The 22,353-nt window shown below is 33.1% G+C and overlaps 2 protein-coding genes across 5 annotated transcripts in view; one reads left to right on the forward strand and one right to left on the reverse strand.

The window, feature by feature from the left end:
- LOC132717673 (WD repeat-containing protein 41-like) overlaps positions 1-14,491 on the forward strand; it is a 35,968-nt gene extending 21,477 nt beyond the window's left edge. For 2 of the 3 annotated variants that reach the window (XM_060701205.1, XM_060701206.1), the window contains exons 3-14: positions 2,579-2,697; positions 3,144-3,315; positions 3,718-3,780; positions 4,570-4,681; positions 5,066-5,131; positions 5,630-5,734; positions 7,823-7,980; positions 8,943-9,067; positions 10,038-10,157; positions 10,659-10,737; positions 11,678-11,746; positions 12,668-14,491. In XM_060701205.1, coding sequence (XP_060557188.1) covers positions 2,579-2,697; positions 3,144-3,315; positions 3,718-3,780; positions 4,570-4,681; positions 5,066-5,131; positions 5,630-5,734; positions 7,823-7,980; positions 8,943-9,067; positions 10,038-10,157; positions 10,659-10,737; positions 11,678-11,746; positions 12,668-12,739 — 1,260 coding nt within the window. In that variant the 3' untranslated portion in view covers positions 12,740-14,491. The remainder of the gene's footprint in view (positions 1-2,578; positions 2,698-3,143; positions 3,316-3,717; positions 3,781-4,569; positions 4,682-5,065; positions 5,132-5,629; positions 5,735-7,822; positions 7,981-8,942; positions 9,068-10,037; positions 10,158-10,658; positions 10,738-11,677; positions 11,747-12,667) is intronic. The other variant, XR_009623978.1, reaches the window with a different exon arrangement.
- A 726-nt stretch (positions 14,492-15,217) lies between these two features.
- Positions 15,218-21,672, reverse strand: LOC132717674 (uncharacterized). 2 transcript variants are annotated; one of them, XM_060701207.1, is made up of 11 exons: positions 21,248-21,672; positions 20,882-21,031; positions 20,326-20,440; positions 19,905-19,954; positions 19,512-19,604; positions 18,466-18,666; positions 17,799-17,963; positions 17,447-17,573; positions 16,901-17,076; positions 16,492-16,591; positions 15,218-15,644 (listed from the first exon to the last, which is right to left on the reverse strand). In XM_060701207.1, exons 1-11 carry the CDS (start codon positions 21,470-21,472, stop codon positions 15,523-15,525), a joined length of 1,524 nt encoding a protein of 507 aa, XP_060557190.1. In that variant the 5' UTR covers positions 21,473-21,672; the 3' UTR covers positions 15,218-15,522. The 2 variants fall into 2 exon arrangements, with proteins under 2 accessions (XP_060557190.1, XP_060557191.1); XM_060701208.1 differs by lacking the exon at positions 18,466-18,666 and adding an exon at positions 18,723-18,920 and having other exon boundaries at positions 15,219-15,644; positions 21,248-21,670.
- Positions 21,673-22,353: the final 681 nt, after the last annotated feature.

Consider the following 22,353-nt stretch of genomic DNA (forward strand, 5'->3'; position numbering starts at 1 on the left):
CACCAGATTGCTTGCAAAAATCTTTATCGGCAGGATAAAATTGGTTCACAAAACATTAATTTTTCACAGTCATGATCAAATTGATCAGACTGTCATTTTCTTCCTTGTTACTGAAAGATACGAACAGACTGGTGATTTTCTTTTCCTGTTACCGAAAAAAATACACACTAGGAAGATTTCAAGTAGAAGAGAACGTCACTGACAGAATATTTGAATAGGAAAGAATTTTTGCTAAAGCCAAGTTTATGAAAGGAGAAATCGGGGATGCTACTTATTAAATTATTTGCCCATAAAAGAGGGTTTATATTACTCGTTTAGATTATTTTTCAAAAACCAAAAGTCTCAAAAAGCAAAGGTTAGCTGATATTAAGATGTAAACCGCGACAATATAAAATTAATTTTGACCTGTGAAACTGGAGTGAAAATGTGTTAGTTTATCCGGTTTTTTTCTTCAGTGCCTTCAGCACTTTGATCTATATGTAGTACAAGTAAACTATAATCGTTTTTCACCGAAAAAATCATTAAATTCTTAAACAAGTTTCTAATTAGAATCATAACATTTATTGTATCATAGTTTGAAAACATTTCTGTTGAAAACGTGTCAGAGTTAAATCAAATTCATATACATGGACAGTGCGTAACTGGAGTGCAGGTAAATAAGTTTCCAACACTCCAGAGCATGGCCCATTGATGTACCATTCTTTTTTTTTGCGGGGGGGGGGGGGGGGTGCTTTCAGTTTTTTTTTGGGGGGGGGGGGGGGCTTTTAGTGGAATAACGATAGAAATGCCACATTCAGAAGCTGGTTCATAGGTTTTTTTCTGGGGTTTCATATTGTTACAACAGGGGAACGTGCATTTAATTTGCCTATGGTATGGAATATGATGTAATTGTGTGTGGAACGTGTATGTACGATCCTATCAAGATAGCCTACGAAACGTCACTCATTACATACACAGATGCCCGTTTGTGCCAGAAACAATTTTGCAAAGGGGGCACCTGAGTTCTTACTCCACCAGTAAAACTGAAGAGTCGCCAACATGACCTACAAAGTTGTGTGCTGACGTAACCCCCACTCCATCCCAAAAAAACAAACAATCAAATCAAATGAAGACATGTCATTAACTGCATTTGATTTTAAATACGTTATTAGATAGCGTTAAATACATTTATTAGTGTGATTACGCTGTGCTCGTTATAGTATAAATATCACCGATGCATTATGTTTGCCTTAGAATATTGAAATTGAAACTGAAATGTCAATGAAAATAATTGTACATGTTATATAATATCTTTCCGTTTTGTCTAGAAAATGTCCGCTTCGCTGGCGTTTGATTTCTCAAGACAACGAAATTGCTACCTTGATTATCTTTTATACAGTTTTTTCTTCGTTATACTCAAGTTATATAAACATGATAGGTTAGAGTGTTGAGAAAAAAATCAATAAACCTTTTTTATCCCCGTTTACTCTGTTGTTCCAAAAAAAAGTCCGTTGCGTATTTTAGTCATACCCGATGAATTGTGGGTAACTTCTGTACATGTCTGGGAAAACCAACTTTCATTTTTGCATCAAAAGCTAATGTGAAAATGCATTTTCTAGCATAATTGTTGTTAGAGGGTTGGTTAAAGTGTAAGTTATTGTTATTTTAGTTATAATATTGTGATTTGTGAGGAAATTTGTAAACATTTTTTTTGGACACCAAATTACCTGTCAGACCTCAGTGTAGCCCCTTTAATATAAGTTACAAGAACTTGTTTTGCAATTGAGCTACAATAAATATGTTTAAACTACATGTACTATAATTTTAATGAATTTGCTGTTTGATAAGGGGCAAATGATTATGCAATTTATTGTATATCATTAACAATCAGCATGAATTGATACTGAAAGGTTTATTCAATGACTCTCTGAAATACTCAATAAGCCACTATTTGAGCCGCGTCATGACAAAACCAACATAATGGGTTGCGACCAGCATGGATCCAGAGCAGCCTGCGCATCCGCGCAGTCTGATCAGGATCCATGCTGTTCGCTATCAGTTTCTCTACTTGTTATAGGGTTTGTAAACGAACAGCATGGATCCTGATCAGACTGCGTGGATGCGCAGGCTGGTCTGGATCCATGCTGGTCGCAAACCCATTATGTTGGTTTTGTCGTGACACGGCTCAAATATAATAATCTCAGCTTCATTAACACCATGTAATAATTTAAGCTTAGATGACTTTGATATCATAATGCTTGACATGATATCTGCAAGAATTTTAAATTTTATGCTTTTAGGCTTTTTTACCTTAATTGAACTCCTTTAACCATGTATGGGGACCATACCAAAGAGTTCAAATCTTCATGTCGCTGCTTTCATAAATGATATTGTGGATGATGTGATATAAGAGACATTCTAATGAAGGACACTGAAATATTCTGAAAAAGCATATCAGAAAATATTATTTGCTATAAAAATTTGTGTGATAGAAATACAACTTTTGATGTGAATATTGACCATAAGTCACCCCTGTTAAATATGTTTGCAGAGTATCGACTTTTATATAAATCAATTGACAATATATTTTTATTTTTAGAAATCTGAAGTTGTTGATGAGATAGCTGAATATCAACCTTATAATCCATTCACAGAACTTTTGTTTCTTGAGCAGCACAATGATATTGTACGACTACTTCTTAGGATAGACTCGAAAAGGTGAGAATAATGATGCTTTCTGACATTTTTGTAAGTAACATACAATGTAGCACAATTAGGCATGGCTGCCCTAGATGTCCTGGCCTTTTGATTTTTTTTTTCTATCAAAAAGGGACATAAAGAGAAAAATATCAGCAAAAACTGGCTTAAAATAATTTAGACATTAATTTAAGTCTGGACCTTTGCTGAGCTTTTTGCTATAAAACTATCAATGAAAACACTGTATGCCTAGAGGCAATTCACCCACATAAATGTTAGATAATGATATATTCTGGAAATGCATCAGAAACCTTGATTTTATCAACTAGAACTTGAAGCCCTGACTTCATGTTCTTAAACACATGTTTTTTAAAATGTGCACCGAAAATGCACCAAAAGCCACCATTTAATATTCAGAATATATGTATGTAATATGGTGAAGATTTATGTTTTCAATTCTAATGTAGATGTGTTTCTGCTGCTGACGACAATTTAGCCGTTGTTTGGGATATACAGTTCGGGTATAAGCTGGTAACATTGAGTGGGCATACAAGGCCTATTACATGCATGCTTAATCTGTGTAAAAGGGGAGATAATCAACAACAGATAGTAACAGGGTCTTCTGATAAACAAATTCGGGTAATGTAAAAAAGATTATTATAAAGATTTTCACTGTTTTGAAGTAAATTTGATACAATGCATTTGAAATACATCAGTCTTATTGGACAAAAAATACATTAAAACATTAAATGCAAGGACAAATCACTATTAATACTTACGTATAAGATGAATAACTTACAGGATGGGTTCTCACTTTATGTAAAAAATGATTAGCAGTATTTGGCATTGACTTTTAAGATCTGCAATTTTCTTTGTTACTAAACTGAAATTAAATTTTGAATAAATTTCATTCTTCAAACTTTGAACAAGTATCCATTGAGTGCATTAAACTTTTATGTAATCACATACATATCCCAATATTTGTAATACTATTGCATGATTGTTACATGTTTGTAACAGTGCCATTATTGGATTTTACAGATTTGGAATATTGATACAGGTGATTGTTTGAATGTGTTGACTCAACATGAATCTTCAGTCAAGGTTGGTATATTATAAAGGTTAACCATACACTAAGCCAGTTAAGAGAACACTTTTGACAAAATTGACATCTTAAATAATAGGATAAAAAGATCACAAACCAACAAATTTTATCAAAACATGTTTCGCTTTAATAAGCTTCATCAGTTTATAAATACCATAATATAAATATAAATACCAAATAAGTTTTACTTTGAACTTTAAATTACCTTTATATTGAAATGAATCACTTACCCCTCACCGCTGTGGGTTCGAATCCCAACAGGGACTTTGGATTCTTTCATGTGAGGAAGCTGTCCAGCTAGCTAACGGAACGTCGGTGGTTCTACTCAGTGCCCGTTCGTGCCTGAAATAATGCATGGATGGGCACCTGAGGTCTTCTTCCACCAGTAAAGCTGGAACATGGCCAAATGACCTATACTGTGTCAGTGTGACGTAAAACCCAATAAAACAAAGAAATAAATTATATTGAAATGACCTTGATTATCAAGGTCAAAATGTTGAACTTTGTTGAAATTGTTAAACTTTGTTAAAAAACGTAGATATCAATTGTGAGTGCATTTCAGTGCATTTTTTCACTGTTTGAGTTAAATGATCAAGAATATAATCACAATGACTGTTAGGGCGTTACTAAGGCAACAAATGTGCTGGCAGATTTGGGTTTGGACTGGTTATATTGGTACATGTATAACCAGTTGCTGTCAGCAGTCTATGGCTTTTGGAATCTTTCTTATTTATAAAAAAAAAATCTAATTTGTGAACAAAATAAAATATAATTGGAAAATATTTCAGTGTTTACTGTCATTTGGAGGAGATGGGTGTTTTTGTTCCGGTGGTGAAATTTTATGTCTATGGTCTAGGAAAGGTGACCTTCTGGCTTCTTACAAGTGCGACGAAACTGAAAGTATGTGTGATTTCCAAAATTATTGATTATTTAGAAATTTTAGGAGTAAATAAACGTCATTAATTTTCAGATTAGTATAGTTAATTTACATGTACATGTAAAGAAATAGGTTTAAGAAAGCTATTTAGATATGTGTATTGAATTGTAATATTTAAAAGCGAATTTCATGTACAAAATTTGTATGCACACCCTCTGATGTAGCAAAGACTGAGACATGTGAACACAAAAACATTATACTGTACCAATTTTTCAGTATTTTTTTCTTAATTCAGAATTATAAACAGCTACTCAGGATACCATTGCTAGTTAAGTAGAGATATTTAATTATAAATACCATTGTCAGTGATGAAGAAATACATTTGCCCCAGTTTGTTGTATTTTTAGGTGATATAATTAAGATGATCGCGATAAGAAATGATAGAATTGTTGCGTCTATGGATAAATATCTAGGTAGGTATATTTTATTTGTGTGTCTAGGCTTCTTTAACCAAGTGGTTTAATTCACTTACTTTGAATAATAAGTTGTCTGTACTGTTTTGGTTTTGAACCTGCAAGGGTTATTTTGTTGTTGTCTTTTTTCTAATTTGAAGAATATTTTCAGTTGGTACATGTAGGTATAACGGTTACTGGTGCAATCATTGTTTACTTGTGTATTCATATGGCAACATTAACAGTTGTTGCATGGCTGTTGTACTAATACAAAAGTTATTTCATAAAAAGGTTACCATAGCTTTCAAAAGATGTAGAAGTTTAAAATTATTCCTAACTTGAAGTTGAATAAGCCATCAAGCATTTTTTTCTTGCCCAGGTTGTCATGGTGACAACTTTAATCTTGACCATAGAATCTTCATTTTAATACTATAAGATGGAGCTTATGTAGTCATTGACATTGTACATTGTATTTTTAAATTTACTTATCTATTTTTTTTAAAATATCACCAATTTCAGTTGTTTATACAATAAAGCAAGTGCAGGGAGAAGAAGCAGAAATTTCCCTTGTGAAGAAATTACCCCCACATAGAGAACCAGTGAGGTGTCTCATCAACATGGCAGGTAAGTTATTTCCATAAAGAGAATAATTCAAGTGTCTTGTCAAAATAAGTAAACGCCACATAGAGAACCAGTCAGATGTTTTATCAATATAGCAGGTAAATTGCCTCAACATAGAGAACCAGTCAGATGTTTTATCAATATAGCAGGTAAATTGCCTCAACATAGAGGACCAGTCAGATGTTTTATCAATATAGCAGGTAAATTGCCTCAACATAGAGAACCAGTCAGATGTTTGTATCAATATAGCAGGTAAATTGCCTCAAAATAGAGAACCAGTCAGATGTTGTATCAATATAGCAGGTAAATTGCCTCAACATAGAAGAAACCAGTCAGATGTTTTATCAATATAGCAGGTAAATTGCCTCAACATAGAGAACCAGTCAGATGTTTTATCAATATAGCAGGTAAATTGCCTCAACATAGAGGACCAGTCAGAATGTTTTATCAATCTATAGCAGGTAAATTGCCTCAACATAGAGAACCAGTCAGATGTTTTATCAATTATAGCAGGTAAATTGCCTCAAAATAGAGAACCAGTCAGATGTTGTATCAATATAGCAGGTAAATTGCCTCAACATAGAGAACCAGTCAGATGTTTTATAAATATAGCAGGTAAATTGCCTCAACATAGAGAACCAGTCAGATGTTGTATCAAAATAGCAGGTAAATTGCCTCAAAATAGAGAACCAGTCAGATGTTTTATCAAATATAGCAGGTAAATTGCCTCAACATAGAGAACCAGTCAGATGTTGTATCAAATATAGCAGGTAAATTGCCTCAACATAGAGAACCAGTCAGATGTTTTATCAATATAGCAGGTAAAATTGCCTCAACATAGAGAACCAGTCAGATTTTTATCAATATAGTAGGTAAAATTGCCTCAACATAGAGAACCAGTCAGATGTTTTATCAATATAGCAGGTAAATTGCCTCAACATAGAGAACCAGTCAGATGTTTTATCAATATAGCAGGTAAATTGCCTCAACATAGAGAACCAGTCAGATGTTGTATCAATATAGCAGGTAAATTGCCTCAACATAGAGAACCAGTCAGATGTTGTATCAATATAGCAGGTAAATTGCCTCAACATAGAGAACCAGTCAGATGTTTTATCAATATAGCAGGTAAATTGCCTCAACATAGAGAACCAGTCATATAGCAGGTAAATTGCCTCAACATAGAGAACCAGTCATATAGCAGGTAAATTGCCTCAACATAGAGAACCAGTCAGATGTTTTATCAATATAGCAGGTAAATTGCCTCAACATAGAGGACCAGTCAGATGTTTTATCAATATAGCAGGTAAATTGCCTCAACATAATGAACCAGTCAGATGTCACATCATTTTTAGGGAAATTTCAAGAGTGAGACTAAAAAAATATTAGAGCACCACACTAAATAGCGTATTCTGGTATATACGGGACAAGGGGCTTGAATGATAAAACGCTAAAATCTGGCCCTTTCAATCAGCGGAATGAACTTAAAATGTCTAATTCATCTCTTCCCACAAATTTTTATATGATAAATTAAAAAAAATATAAGAATGAGCAAAAAAAAAACTATATTTGTCAATTTTTTTATTATGATTTATGCAAGCGTCTAGAGCTACTGCTCCCAACACTGTCTTCAGTTAAATCCATTTCAAAATATACATGTACTGATTGAGTCACCAAAATAAAGTCCAGTATCAGATGACACAGGTCTGTTAACTGATCTTTGTCACTACTGGAACTTCTGGTTGCATGGGTAAAATCTGTTTCCATCAGCAGCCTTAGGGTTATAGACTTAATATGAGCCATGTAACGACAAAACCAACATGGTGCATTTGCGACCAGCATGGATCCAGACCAGCCTTCGCATGCGCGCAGGCTGATCAGGATCCATGCTGTTCGTTAACCAACTCTATTACAAGTAGAGAAACTGATAGCGAACAGCATGGTTCCGGATCAGACTGTGCGGATGAGCAGGCTGGTCTGGATCCATGCTGGTCGCAAACGCACTATGTTGGTTTTGTCGTGACGCGGCTCATACACTTCTCCGAATTAACTTGTTGTCTTATAAATTTGTTGCTTTTATCTTTCTTACAGATGACATATTTGCCAGTGCCTCTCTAGATGGAACTGTTAAGTTATGGAAAACAGATAGTTTACTATCATACCGGTATTTTAACTCGGAGAATGAAGAGTACCAGGGCGCTGAAAAGACTTTCCCATACAGCGTAGATACTATGCTATGTTTAAAAAATGTAAGCTGCCATTCTAGAATTGTCCTGAAAGTTATTGAGAGTTACCATCAAGTTCAAATTTTTAAACTTGAGGAAACTGAAAGAAGAAAAAATGCCCTGAAAACAATATTCTTGATAATTGCAAAACTTGTAATTGTGCAACCTTTATAAGGGTGAAGTCCCTATTTTCGAAGGAGTAAGATGTTAAGAAGATTTCACTGTTACATTAATGTTGTGGAATAGATTTGCTTAGTTCTTAGATAAAATTACCATATTATTTTTGTACATGATAAATTTACAAAATTTAACATCATAAATACCATGTACATACAAAAGGGTTGGACCATAAGTTATACCAACATTAACTTGGGTCTTTAAAGGAACTCCACTGAAGTTTATAAGCCTAAAAACATAAAAATTTAATTTTTCACATAGATAAACATGAGCACTTAAAACAGAAATATAAATAAAATATAACCAAGAAATATACAAAAAATACATTGAAAATCATATGTTTGTGCTATTCTCAGTCCGATTTGAGTGAAAAGCGTTTAAACGCTTTTCAATTTTGGGTCATTTTTCACTATCATAATAATTATTCTGGAAAAACGGAGGGAGATAATGATCTGAAATTTTGCACATACGTTGTTAGTATAGATCTACATCAACTGGAGTAATAATCTCAAAAAATTATTTCGAGTCCCGTCATGTCAAAAAACCTCAGTGGAGTCCCTTTAATCCCTAAAGGTCTATCATGTTGGGTTAATGGTCACATAATAAGTAAGTGAGGATTTTAGAAATTCTTAGATATTTATGAAGTAAGCGATGTCAGTTTCGTGTATTACTAATTGTTAAAAAAACATGCTTATCAGAATAAACAAAGAAAAATACAAATTAATTAGAAAAATGACTAAAATGAGAAATATTTACATAGTGTACAAATGTAATTCTTTTTGATGGAATTATCACATTTATATTTTCAGAGATATATTGTAGCTAGCATTGGTTCCGGATTCACTATATATGACATAGAGACAGGTCAAACTGTGTTAAGAAAAGAGCATGCCCACCATTCCAAAATTAACGATATAACCTTTACATGTGAAGGGTAAGTTTGGGAATCTGGCCAGATTTCTGATTGATATTTTTTTCACAGCTAGTATAAAACCAAGACATACCTGCAATGAAATGATATGTTTTGTTAATCCTTATGCTCATTTGATAGTTTTGTTTGGTTTTAAAGAAACTCCACTGAGGTCCAAAGGCGTAAAAACATTAAAATTGAAAACCTTACAAAGACCAAGTGAAACAGTAAAAAAGGAAAATAATCAGTAAATAATATTAAAGAAATTGCTAGGAATTCAATGAATATGGATTTTTTTTCGCAATTCTAAGCTGAATTTGAGAGAAAAGTGTTGTTTAGGTCATTTTGTACAAAAAAGGATTGTTCTGGAAAAACAAGGTGAGTGAATGACCTGAAATTTTGCACACAAGTTATTGACCCAGACCATAATAAAATGTTACACAAATCTTGTAAAAATATTCCCAGTCCTGTCATGTCAAAAAACTTTAGTGGAGTCCCTGTAAGTCACACTGGCTCTGTAAATTGCATATAATGACTTTCCTGCTATACTGGTGGAGTAAGATTACTGGTGCCTTTTAGTGCATTTTATCAGGCACATATAGGCAACTTGAATTGAACAATGACATTCCATAAACTACATGTAGCTGGTCACCTTTACTGGACAATGCTGAAACAAGAAACTTTTTAGTTAAACTTTATTCAATACAATATCAAGTATTTATTGACACCAAAATAGAGAAAAACAGAAATCTCTTAAGTACACTCAAAACACACAAAATAAAAAAAAATTTGCAGGCTCGGTTTGATTGAGCCTGTTCATGGACAGTACTTGAAAGTCTTACACTATCTGCGTGATTCTCTTTTGAAGATTTATAAACAAATTGTTCATACATATACAAATGTTACAATGGAAGAGTTTTTTTTAAACATTTTAATTTGCTAGTTAAGCAGTGCCAAACAATGAATTTTGATACAGGTAAACCATTAATTACAGGTTGTATTTGGCAACAGCAGCAGTGGATGGATCTATAAGACTGTGGAGTTTTGTAGATGTAATTAAAGACACTATACAGGGAAACTCTGCATCTCATAAACATGGGAATACAAGCTCAAGGTTAGTCATTACATTCTTGATACATGGGAAAACTTACCAGTACCAATGTTTAAAATAGCAATTTCGGTTGATATGTTGTACATCAAATGAGGGCTTTCATTAAGTTCCAAACTTTGGTAGTCAGAGACTGCAAAATGTCTGACAATTAAGAAGTCACATTATATAGGCAAAGAAGGAAAAGCAGTATACATGTATTTTGAAGTCACAAGTCAAAATCAGGTGTAAATGACTCCCAAACTTCCACTAATGGAAGTCCTGCAAGTTAAAAACTGAGAAAAAGTACTAGTATGTACTTTGCTTTGGTTTATTTTTGCAATGTTTGTGTTCAAGATTTTATGAAAAATTAATGTAAGGGGAGAGACACCTTTGACTTATGTAAAAGAAGATATCTTAATATATTTAGATTCTATGTCATGTTGTACATTATTTAGTTTGGATTTAATTTTGAGTATAACTTTATAATGTGTTTAGTGTTTGAAAGTGTGTTGTTATTAAATATAGAATGCTTGAGAAATGGTTATCTGTGGAAAGTAAGATGTCATTAGTGGGAGAATGTTTGGCTCATTCCGGACCTGTCCAGGTATGTAAGCTGTTTTATTATTATTATTATTATTATGCAATATTTTAATTAAAAGATTTTATGAAATGGTATTTGCAGTTAACATTATTCAATTTTGAATGTGTTAACTTTAAGCTGTTATTATTATTCTAAGATGTTTTCTTTATTTGGTGATAGTAAACCTTTGTGGCTGATGGGTTGCCTTGAATGGTTGAGGCATCCGTTTAACCCTGTCTGATTGTAGGAGGCAACTTAATGGTTTTGAATAATTGGAGTCTATGCATCTCTTAACTCCAGCAGGTGAGGTGGGTTTGACCCCTGCTGTTGCTTTAAGTTTTATCACCCGAGGTTAGCGGAAATCATCTTTCCTTTTTCAGTGCCATCTGACATTAATTTTGTTGGTGTGCCATAAAAACACAAAAACAAAACAAAGAAAATACTAGTAATAATTTATTGCACAATAAGCAATGTAATACATATTAAAATTTGATTTTTTGTTTGATTAACATATGTGAAAATTGTTTTATAAATTAAACAGTCTTCTACAGTTGTGTTGCCAGATTAATATCATGTTCTGCAAATAAACCAATTTTAAAGGGAATTATAGAATTTGCAGTTGACTACTTATTTTTTACTACTTAATAAACCAATCTGTAACACATGTGATGCTTGATTAATATAGATCTATGTAAAACATGTTCTGCAAATAAACCAATCTTTCACAAAGGTATTGCTTGATTAACATATGTAAAAAATGTTCTGCAAATAAACCAATCTTTCACAAAGGTATTGCTTGGTTAACATATGTAAAACATGTTCTGCAAATAAACTAATCTTTCACAAAGGTATTGCTTGGTTAACCTATGTAAAACATGTTCTGCAAATAACCAATCTTTCACAAAGGTATTGCTTGATTAACATATGTAAAACATGTTCTGTAAAAAATCAACCTCTAACACAGGTGCTGCTTGATTGTGATGATGAAAGTATTGTGTCTTGTGGGGTTGATGGACTTGTTATTGTATGGAAGGTACAATTTAGTTTCTATATTTCTTTATTTTAAACATGAGTAACATTTTTACTAGTAATTAAATTACTATACATAATATGTGTGTATTATGAAAGTCATTATTTAGCTATTTATATAAATAAGCCTATCAGTTAAATATATTATTACTGATTCATGCAGATTGCAGCCCCAAGCCATAAAAATGGAAGAATAATTTTGTTAAGGTTTTTTTTTTAAATATATAGATGTGTTATAATTACAATTCACTGTTTGAGGCGTCTGTTGGAGTGTGATTAAGGTTGTTGACTTCAAACCTCTTGGCTCTCACTGCTGTAGGTTCAAGTCGCTCCAGTGTCTTTGGATTCTTCATGTGAGAAAGCTATTCAGCTAGAATGTTCTACTTAGATACCTGTTTGTGCCTGACAAAATGGTCATAAGGCACCTGAGGTCTTCCTCCACCAGTAAAGCTGGAAAGTCGCCATATGATCTATATTGTGTCAGTATGACGTTAAACCAAACCAAAAAACAAAATTTGTGATTCTTCACCCTATATAAGAGGCATATAAAAGACCTCTTCCCAATCTAAATTTTCTTTCAAACCATGCAGTTTTTCCAAAAAATCTGAACACCAGCTTCATTACTTCCCAAATTAGCATTTTTAGGGATAATCTTTTCCTAAATCAAGAGACTTAGCCCTCTAACCAATTAGATGAGAAAAACCACCAAACCTTTTGCTGAATCAGGAAATTAATATTTAGCTCAGTGATCTGGAGCTTTGAGTTTATTTGTTTGAAAGGTGATGAACCTGGGTTTGATTCCTACCAGAAGTAAGAGTTTGTTTCTGAAGCAATTGCATCTTCCTGTTATAAAGTTATAATGTATGTAAGATTTTTTTTTATCGAACAAACAAGATATGGCAACTTCTCCTCTTTTAATTTTCAGAATGAGAATGTGCAGATGATAAAACGAAATCATGTCATACAAACAATGATGATGTGTGATGGAATTGTGTGACCGTAAAAAAAAATCAGACGGTCAAAAAATCAAAAGGTCAAAAAATCAAAGATTAAAGAGAAGCTGTCACTATAGAAACATGAGAGATTCATTACATATCATTAAGATGTTGTGTCTGTTTTGAAACATGTGCTACATATTGGAATGACTATTGAACTAGTGATCTGACTTCTAGCTTACTGTGATTGCTCTTAGACTGATAAGATACATGTACTGCAATAACTTGAGCTTACTACAGCCAACACCAAAATACAGCAGTCATTTTGGCTAACTACCATTGGTTGCTACAGCCAACTCCATATACAGCAGTCACTTTGACTTACTACAGTCAACACCATGATAATGCAGTCATTTTAGCCAACTACAGCTGTCACTTTAGCTTACTACAACCAACACCAAAGTACAGCAGTCACTTTGACTTGCTACAGCCAACATCATAATACAGAAGTCACTTTTGGTTGCTACAGCCAACTCCATATACAGCAGTCACTTTGACTAATTACAGCCTAGTCCAAAATACACCAGTCACTTTGGCACCAAAATACACCAGTCACTTTGACACCAAAATACAGCAGTCATTTTAGCCAACTACAGCAGTCACTTTGACTTGCTACAGCCAACACCAAAATACAGCAGTCACTTTGGCTTATAACAGTCAACACTAAAATACAGCAGTCACTTTGGCTTATTACAGCCAACACCAAAATACAGCAGTCACTTTGGCTTATTACAGCCAACACCAAAATACAGCAGTCACTTTGGCTTTTTACAGCCAATATCAAAATACAGCAGTCACTTTGGCTTTTTACAGCCAACACCAAAATACAGCAGTTACTTTGGCTTATTACAGCCAACATAAAAAAACAGCAGTTACTTTGGCTTAATACAGCCAACACTTAAATACAGCTGTCACATTGGCTTCATACAGTCAACACCAATATTCAGCAATCCATTTGACTTACTGCACTCAATTCCAAAATACAACTGTCACTTTGGCGTATTACATTCCATACCAAAAATTAGCAGTCACTTTGGCTTACAACAGTCACAAATAAAATACAGCAGTCACTCTGGCTTGTTACAGTCAGCACCAAAATACAACTTGCCAAAATACAGTTGAAACTTTGGTATACAGTTTTTCATTTTGGTCAACTTAAGTCAACACAAACATTAACAATTTGGCTAAGTAAAGGCAATTGCAAATATATAGTTGTCTCTCGGACTTATTACAGTTGACACACAATACTGGAGCCACTTTGACTTTTTAGTCAAAGCTAAAATACAGTAAAGGCTTACTGTAACTTCTTGTTCATGAATCAGGAAAGAATTGAGATATTCTGGTAGTGGACAAGTTTTTACAATGTTATAAGGATTTAAGAGAGAATAAACCTAGAGTGCAATATGGACATACCCTTATCTAACTTTATGAATGGTTGAAAAAAAACAACAGTAAACCTATAGTGCAATATGGAAAGGTCCTTATTTAATGTTATATATGTAAGAATAAGAAAAATTGACACTAAGTTCTACTAAGCATTTATTTTTTATCTGTGATATATTACTTTCTTGTTAATTTCTTGTCTTATTTTGTCCTGTTATATAAAGATTTATTGTTGTATTAAAGTCATTGAAATAAAAATGGTTGAGATGTTTTGAAAAGTTTGAACATGTTTGTAATGTTGAATGATATCCTAACATATGGAGTGTTTAGTATGTGAGGTGAAACTCAGTAAAAACTAGTCAAGTTTTATGTTTTATAACTTATTTATTTAAACAAAAAGGTAACTGTTAAACAGTTACTTAACAATAAAATATGTGCAATGAATTTATATATACACTGAATTTATTTGTACAACGAACTGATAAGTGTAATGAATTAATTATTGACATGTACAATAAAATGCATATTCATTGACAATTTACATCTGTTGACATTCATTAACATAAATATAAACAACATTTACATAGATAAAAAAAGGAAAAACAAAATACACATATATGTTTGTACATATATTTTGTACTAATACAATGATGAACAACAAAAATTATCACAGTGAACATATTATTGATCAAGCAACACTTTCAAACGAATGCTTATTATACACATCAACATGATTTATTTTTTAAATAAATGTGCTCAGTTTGAGATGAATAATTTGAGCCGCGTCACAACAAAACCAACATAATGGGTTTGCGACCAGCATGGATCCAGACCAGCCTGCGCATCCGCGCAGTCTGATCAAAATCCATGCTGTTCGCTATCAGTTTCTATTCTTGTTATAGGGTTTTGTAAGCGAACAGGATAGATCCTGATCAGACTGTGCAGATGCGCAGGCTGGTCTGGATCCATGCTGGTCGCAAACGCATTATGTTGGTTTTGTCGTGACGCGGCTCATTTACTTATAAAACTGAAGTTGTCATTTTGAGATGAATACAGAAAACTTACACATATTCATCTGCTCTGTGTATGCTAATTCTTGGATATAATACCTCCTTTTGGTTACACTAACCCTGCCCAGCTGATAATGCTTAGGTTTGACCAGTGTGCACAATTGTGTGCAAGTCTTACCAGGTCTAAACTTGGTTGTTCAGTTTTTGCAATTTGAATATTAAATCCCCTTAAATTTGAATGGCCTGTTTCAAATTCAAAGGTGGACAAATCCACAACACAAATTTAGCTATTTGCATTTTATCAAGTGAGAGAATCACCAAATATTGGAGTCCAAAGATCTTCGCATGCTGTACGCAAAATTGTAGTGAAAACTTCTTTGCTGTATTTCTGTTCATTTTTTTCGTAACAATCTTCTAAAAAGTTGTCTCAGTTTGGATGTCTGTTTAGTTGTTGTTGTTGTTGGTGTATAAGGTACAATGTTTATAGCACTGTTTGTTGACGTCTCAGAATAATCTGTGAATAACGTGAACAAATTAATTAACCTCCAAGTTCTAGTCATGATCGATTGATCCAGGGTAATATGTAGATGTAGACACGTAAACTAATCTTAAGTAAAAAATAATCTTTAATTGCTTCACTGTCATACATGTAGCTATAAAATTGTTGTTACACACCCTGCTAGTTGTGACAGAAACTAGCCATGCAACCATTGCAGACCAAGATCAACTGGCACATCCATGCCCACTGATCATTTTCTACACTGTTTGCTATTCAGTCAGTTAACTAATTCCGAAATTTTACCTTAAAATGGTTATATCCATATTGAAAGATGGATTGGTCCATTTAAGATATTTAGCGAAGTTAGGATTAAAAAGTTGAAGACAAGGTGCTTGATTACTAATATATTAATTTTATAAATTTCTGTAACAGGTCAACTTAAATATTAACAAACAATCTCTGTTTTTTAGCTAGATTGTGTTGGGTTCTTTAACCTTTATAATGATACACTCTTTTTTCCTAGAACAAAACCAGAATTAACCAATAAGTGTCAGGAAACAACCCCTTGGCACAGATTGGGTTTTAAGCCATATATGGCAAGCAATCGAGCATGTTAACCACGCGGCCATACCGGTCACCTCGCGGCCATCTCGAATGAAAAGTCTGACAGATCTTCAGCCTTCGCCAGAGATTATGATATAGTCTAGCAACTCATTGCAATACTCTCTTAGTTGAAGCTTTGCATTTTATCTTTATACAGAAACACCTTCATACATAAACTAGTTGGCAACATCGTTACATGCAATAATAAATCATCAAATATTAGGTAAGTTAAAAAAAAATATCAGTAGATATTACTTACGATATGGTAGCCATGAATCTGTTTCTTGAACATACTTATATTGAGGTGTACTGAAATCTTTCTTTACATTTGGATCCCACCATTCTTGAGCTACATATCGCTGTAATTACAAAAAGAAAAGTTTATTTTGTTTGATATAACTGAATCATCGGTTATATTTTTGATATAGCTAGCTTATAATAACATCCTATCTTGTTTTACAAAATTTCGTAAAAGCCGTGCATACTAAAAACATAAATCTTGTAATCAGTATACATGTAGTATGGTACATTCCTAAATATAGTCTGTAGAATACAAAAAGGTTTTTTTCACATTTAACGGATTCAATACCACAGGAATATGCACATTAACTAGCTTTAGTCCTGTTTGAAAAACAAAAGATGAAAGAACAGCAATTTATAAATTTTACTTTTTTGTTTTCTGAAGCCTTAGATTGCGATTCTTTCGGTTTTTCCTCCTTCAACTTTTCAAGAAACTGTTTAGTATTTTCTGTCATACGTCCTTCCTTTTCCACTTCTTCTGCAAAAGCGTCTAACTGACCCTGATCACCATTTTCCTGACCTTCGTCTGCTTCTCGGTAACATACTGAAAACGAAGACATTTCCATATGAACACTAGAGTGGACACAGTCGAAGAATTCAAGATTACAGAAATAAAAACAACACAATCTATCCGTCTTTATAAGCATTGAGTATGTAAAAGAAATATTTAGACACAGGCCATCTGAAAATGTCCTCCACCGGTTAAGTTAGCCATTGCAGTGAATTAAAAGAAAGGACTGGAGTGAACACCAACCAAAACTGAGCAGCCTGATCGACGAAATGTTGGGTCTTATGAAAGAGAAAGGAATTATAAGACCGATATCGGAAAATCTCCATTACTCAATAAACGGAGAAAACATATCAAATTAGACAAAAAAGAAACAAATTTTACAATACAAATGTACATGTATTACCTGCTAAAAACATATCCGTAATTAAGTTAAAGTCTTTCAGTTTAAGGTAAAAGCCATTAGAGCGCTCGGCTAGCTCCTCATAAAATGGTGTTGACACATTCTGGTTCAATGCCTGTACTCCATATACCTGAAATAAGACAACAAAAGATGAATGATTAATTACCAGAAATATAGCACTCGACAGCAGATCAAGTTGAAACTCTACTTCTTGAAATCGAAATATATAGGCCTTCATATTGTTTTTTTTCTTCTGTTGACATACTACTTGTGAAAATATCAGTATCTTCTGACTGTTAAAAGGTTATATAATTCGTAATAGTTTTATACATAATGATTATTAGTAAATGGTTACCTTGACACCCATGCCAGCTAAAACATCAAGTTCGTCCCGCCAAAATAGGTTCTGATCTGTATAAGAAGGTGGGTGGGGTATTTCATCACCGATCATTACGAATGCTTTAGCGCTGTCTTCAGACCAATCTAGCTGCTGAGCTTTACGTAAGGCCCACTCATATGCCTGGAAAACACGTCATACGTTTTCTTATACAATCAACTTCGCAAAGCTTTCTTGTTTATTGTTTAAAAAAATACTTGTATAATATGTGCGTAAGCCCATGTATACAGATATTATAAATCTTTAATGATCTAAGATTTCGTCAATACAACAATGTAAAATTAAAATAAAATTCATGGACAGATTCAGATGGATATGTTAAATTAAGGATACATTTTCTCAAAACCATTCTCTAAAGCAATTAAGTAGATTCTTTAACAAGACTGGTGAAAAAAGAGCTACATTATACAGGAGAGGGAAAACAAGTCCAATAAATAAGAATTTGTTATATTTTTACTTCTTGGCAAAGCAATCAGGCTTGCCAGACATATGCCCTATGTCTACAGGAAAACAAGAGTGATTATCGAAGCTGCGCTTCCGATTTGATTATACATTGATTGCTCTTTTTATTTAATTTGTAGCCTATCATTTTAAAATCTTCATGTTCTGGTATACGTTTTCTTACCTCCCCTCCATTACCCCCACCTCCTGTCGACCCTACTCCATTGACAAAGTTCACTACCGTCTCAGTATCACTCGTTAAATCGACGGAAGTAACCACATACTTATCAAAATCGCAGAAATCACCATTGGCCATGATTCCTATACGCATGTTTGGGATATCACTTAATAACCGTGTGCATGTCTCACGCAGTTTCGTTCTAACCTGAGAAGTAAAATTAGGGAAAAATTGAGAAATGAAATGGTATACTATAAACTAACCTCTGGCGCATCGCATCCGGAAGTTGAAGGGACATTGTCAGCAAAGTCTACGAGGTTGTCGACGTCAGTTGTGAGGTCAACATAACGCGTCACATATACATCATAGTCACAATAGTCACCAACTGCCATTATCCCAATGCGCATGCGTGGGACGTCTCGCAACAAACGTCGACATGTTTCACGTAACTTATTTCTTACCTAAACAAATATTAAAATGCCATTAAGGAAACTATCGGACAATAGTTGATGTGCATAGCTAATATGCATCGGAATTGCTTTTTTTTTCTTCAAGGTATACTTATTTATGTATCTCCACACTTTTTCTTGGATTTAGTTAACTTGAGAAATGTTCAGGCATAGATCTGAGGATTTGTAAGCAAGAAGGGTTCCTTGATCATTTACTAATGTTTGTTTCTCCGGATAAAACTTTCAACCATTCATAAAGCAGAACAAAACAGCAGCGAGGAATGAATTGAATTGTCCTGAACTAAAAGAAAATATGCGCCACACCAAACACACAATAATTAACAGACTAAGGTCTTTGGAGCTTATTATACATATCTAGACATCTTATTTCATTAACTTATTGTTGTTATTTTCTCATATAATCTTCTTGTTATGTTCCAAACAAAGTTTCATAGTAACTCGGAAACAAATACTGATTTGATAGGTCTACATAACAATTGTTATATATATATTGATGTAAGATTAGAAATAACATTGTATCTACATCGACCATCAAATGAATTTTGCAGGTTAAAATTTTTGTTCAAAGTAAAGTTCACTTACCGTTGTCAAACAACTGTACATACTGCCCGTTGTATCAAAGCAGAAAACAACTTCGACGTTTCTTCCGCCAGTATTAAAGGTGTTGATTAAATCCTAAACCAAAGAACAACAAAAGTATATAAGATTATGATTATAGGGTTTAATTACATTAAACTTTTACTACAGGACATTTAAAGGACAAAATTTAATCGTCTTTGTCTTAGAGTAAAAATGTATGAAAAATGAATTTATAGTAAATCGGACATTTAGAAGGCACATGCAGAAAAGTTCGTTTTATCTAGATCCATAAAATTATATAGATGCTTACCATATAAGCATTTAAGATTCTTGTGACAAATTTTCAAATATTATACTAGTAATAGTAAACAGTTAAAACGTCATATTTTCTTGTACCTGTTTTTTCTCTTCGTCAACTTCTTCTGTAATGTCCGAATTATTGCCATCTGCAAATAAAAGAATATTATTTTGCAATTTTTATGCTTTAAGGTTATAAAATTTACCCAATGTCCGTTGAAAATGTATTTATCACTGTCTATTTAACTAAAAATTGAATATCTCTGCCTGTATGAAGTATAAATGGACATCTGTTAAATACTTTTTTTGTCAGTTTTGATTTTATTTCACTAATCGTATGTGCATACACATATATTGTTTTTTCCCTTCATTTTTAGTTGGGTTTTAAAAGAAATAAAAGGAATCATTATTGGATGAATGTATATAATACTATACATATATACGTTTATTATTTTTGTGATGGGAAAGGGAAATCTAAGTGTGAGGTACACATGCTATATATAACTACTAATGAATCTACCTGACTGAGAAGATTTCACTGGAGTATATTCCTGCACGGTGATAACCGTATCGTCAGTCACCCCTACATCACACAACAAGTTTGAATCTCCGCTGATTTTCTGTCCAGTGGAAGTCTTTAAATAAACAAATAAAAAGTAATATCTTACTTTATATTTCAATACTTTCGTGTAATTGTCTAAAAAGAAAAACATGTAAAATATTGAAAAAAATTGGTTTGTAAGATTGTTTAAGACCTATATCAGACCACCCTGTGGTATATTAAAATCATATAAATTAAACAGGACAGTGAATCGGTTATAAGTAGGCCATATCAGCAAATTAAATGTTAAGTCAAATTAGCCAATATACGATATGCTGATAAAATGTCATTACAATACACGTTGACATTCAAGAGATATTTAAATCCACGAATAAAGGCAACAAAGGATTTATAGTAGTTATTCTAACCTATACAATAATATTGTGTTATTACTAATTTACAGGTTCTTTGATTTTTTTTGTCTTTGTTGCTGTTTTTGTTGTTGTTGTTAAATATAAGAATAGATATGGCCTACCTTTAGTATCTGTGTAGAAGGCGAGATCCCAGTCGCTTCATCTATCCTATGTTTCAATGTAAGGACGGTGTCTGTGTTTTTAAGTGTTAAGGGGTCGCACCGGCCATCAGGAAAGTTCACCATAATACCAATGTCTTTTGGGAAAACGATCTGAAATATAAAGAAAAGGTTAAAATAATAGTAATGTACATGTATTAATAATAATATATAGATTCAGATCATCAATACATTAAAGTTACAACGCATTGTATAGTACATAAATTATAATATGTATTAGAATAATTTATAATTATATAGCTACACACGTACGATGTTACACAAATATTTTTGAAAAGATTTAACTTGGATTTGAAAATGAACCCTTACCTCAGCCTTCAATATGGTTTCTTCACGAATCCCCAAATATCCAATCGTTTTTGATTTGTCAAGTATTTTCCCCTGGTACTTTAAGCGAAGCCTTCCTTCAGCGACACCCTCACCCTTGGCAACATGTGCAGCCACTTGGCGCACGGTGTCCGACGGTAAATGTTGCGATGAGATTGCTTTACCGCTAGGAAGTTTGATATACACATCAACTGAACAGGTGGCCATGTTTTCTTATTCCTTAATTTTTAAGCTACTACCACAAAATGCTTATTAACATTTCTGTTTAACCAAGTTACTTTCAGTTTTATATATAAACATTAGAGTTAAAAATAGACTATCTATTTATAAAATGGATCGCATCATTGGCAAGTATAAATAGATAATTCATTTCATTGGTTCATAAAAATAGAATTTAGAGTTGATTTTTTCCGCCAATATTCGGCAATTTACGGCTTTAAACGGAAATTTCATTCGTAAATTAAAGTAGGCAGAATGAGTAGAAGTAAACGCTGTACTTCGAATCTTATACAATGATGAAGAATTTGATACCATTAAGTCTTTCCTGGTGTGCTAATAAAATGTATACGCGACTGGTCCATACGTTAAGGTTGTTTTTCAAATAGCTATTGTTGCAACACATTAAATATCACCATATTATAATAATAATAATAATAATTAATAATAATAATAAAAATCGCGATATACAGTATGTAACAAATAACTTTCTGGTCATTTGATAATTTTCTTTCCTAATCCACTCGATCACTAATATTCTCTTAAATTGTTGTTTTGTTAATCATGTTACTGTTGTATGTTATTTGCAACTATACTTATAGCGGCTAATAAACTTGAAACTATACAAGCAATTACCTTCCTTGAAAGAAAAACAGCGACAACAACCTTAGTGAAACCTCTTAAAGAAATTGAACTGGACAAGTTGATAATTACTAAAAATACTAACCTGTGTTTTAAGTTTATATAATAAGGGTCCGCACTGTACGGACCACGTGAAATGATATTTCATTTTGTATTAAATTTTATAAGAGATAACGTGGTCTTGATGATAGTTCAACAAACTAAAACAAAATAAATGAAAGGCCGTAGGA

The sequence above is a fragment of the Ruditapes philippinarum genome, unplaced genomic scaffold, assembly GCF_026571515.1.
Source record: "Ruditapes philippinarum isolate M1 unplaced genomic scaffold, ASM2657151v2 ctg6195_1_1_1_1, whole genome shotgun sequence".
NCBI lineage: Eukaryota > Metazoa > Mollusca > Bivalvia > Venerida > Veneridae > Ruditapes > Ruditapes philippinarum.

What these genes read in the sequence shown, in the direction of transcription:
- LOC132717674 (XM_060701207.1), bottom strand. Translation starts at nt 21,472, where the DNA reads ATGGCCACCTGTTCAGTTGATGTGTATATCAAACTTCCTAGCGGTAAA. An exon ending in TAGCTGGCATGGGTGTCAAG is followed by an intron (nt 17,574 to 17,798) that starts GTAACCATTTAC and finishes GTCTTATTTCAG; the next exon opens with GTATATGGAGTACAGGCATT. An exon ending in AGATTCATGGCTACCATATC is followed by an intron (nt 15,645 to 16,491) that starts GTAAGTAATATC and finishes CGTTATTCACAG; the next exon opens with ATTATTCTGAGACGTCAACA.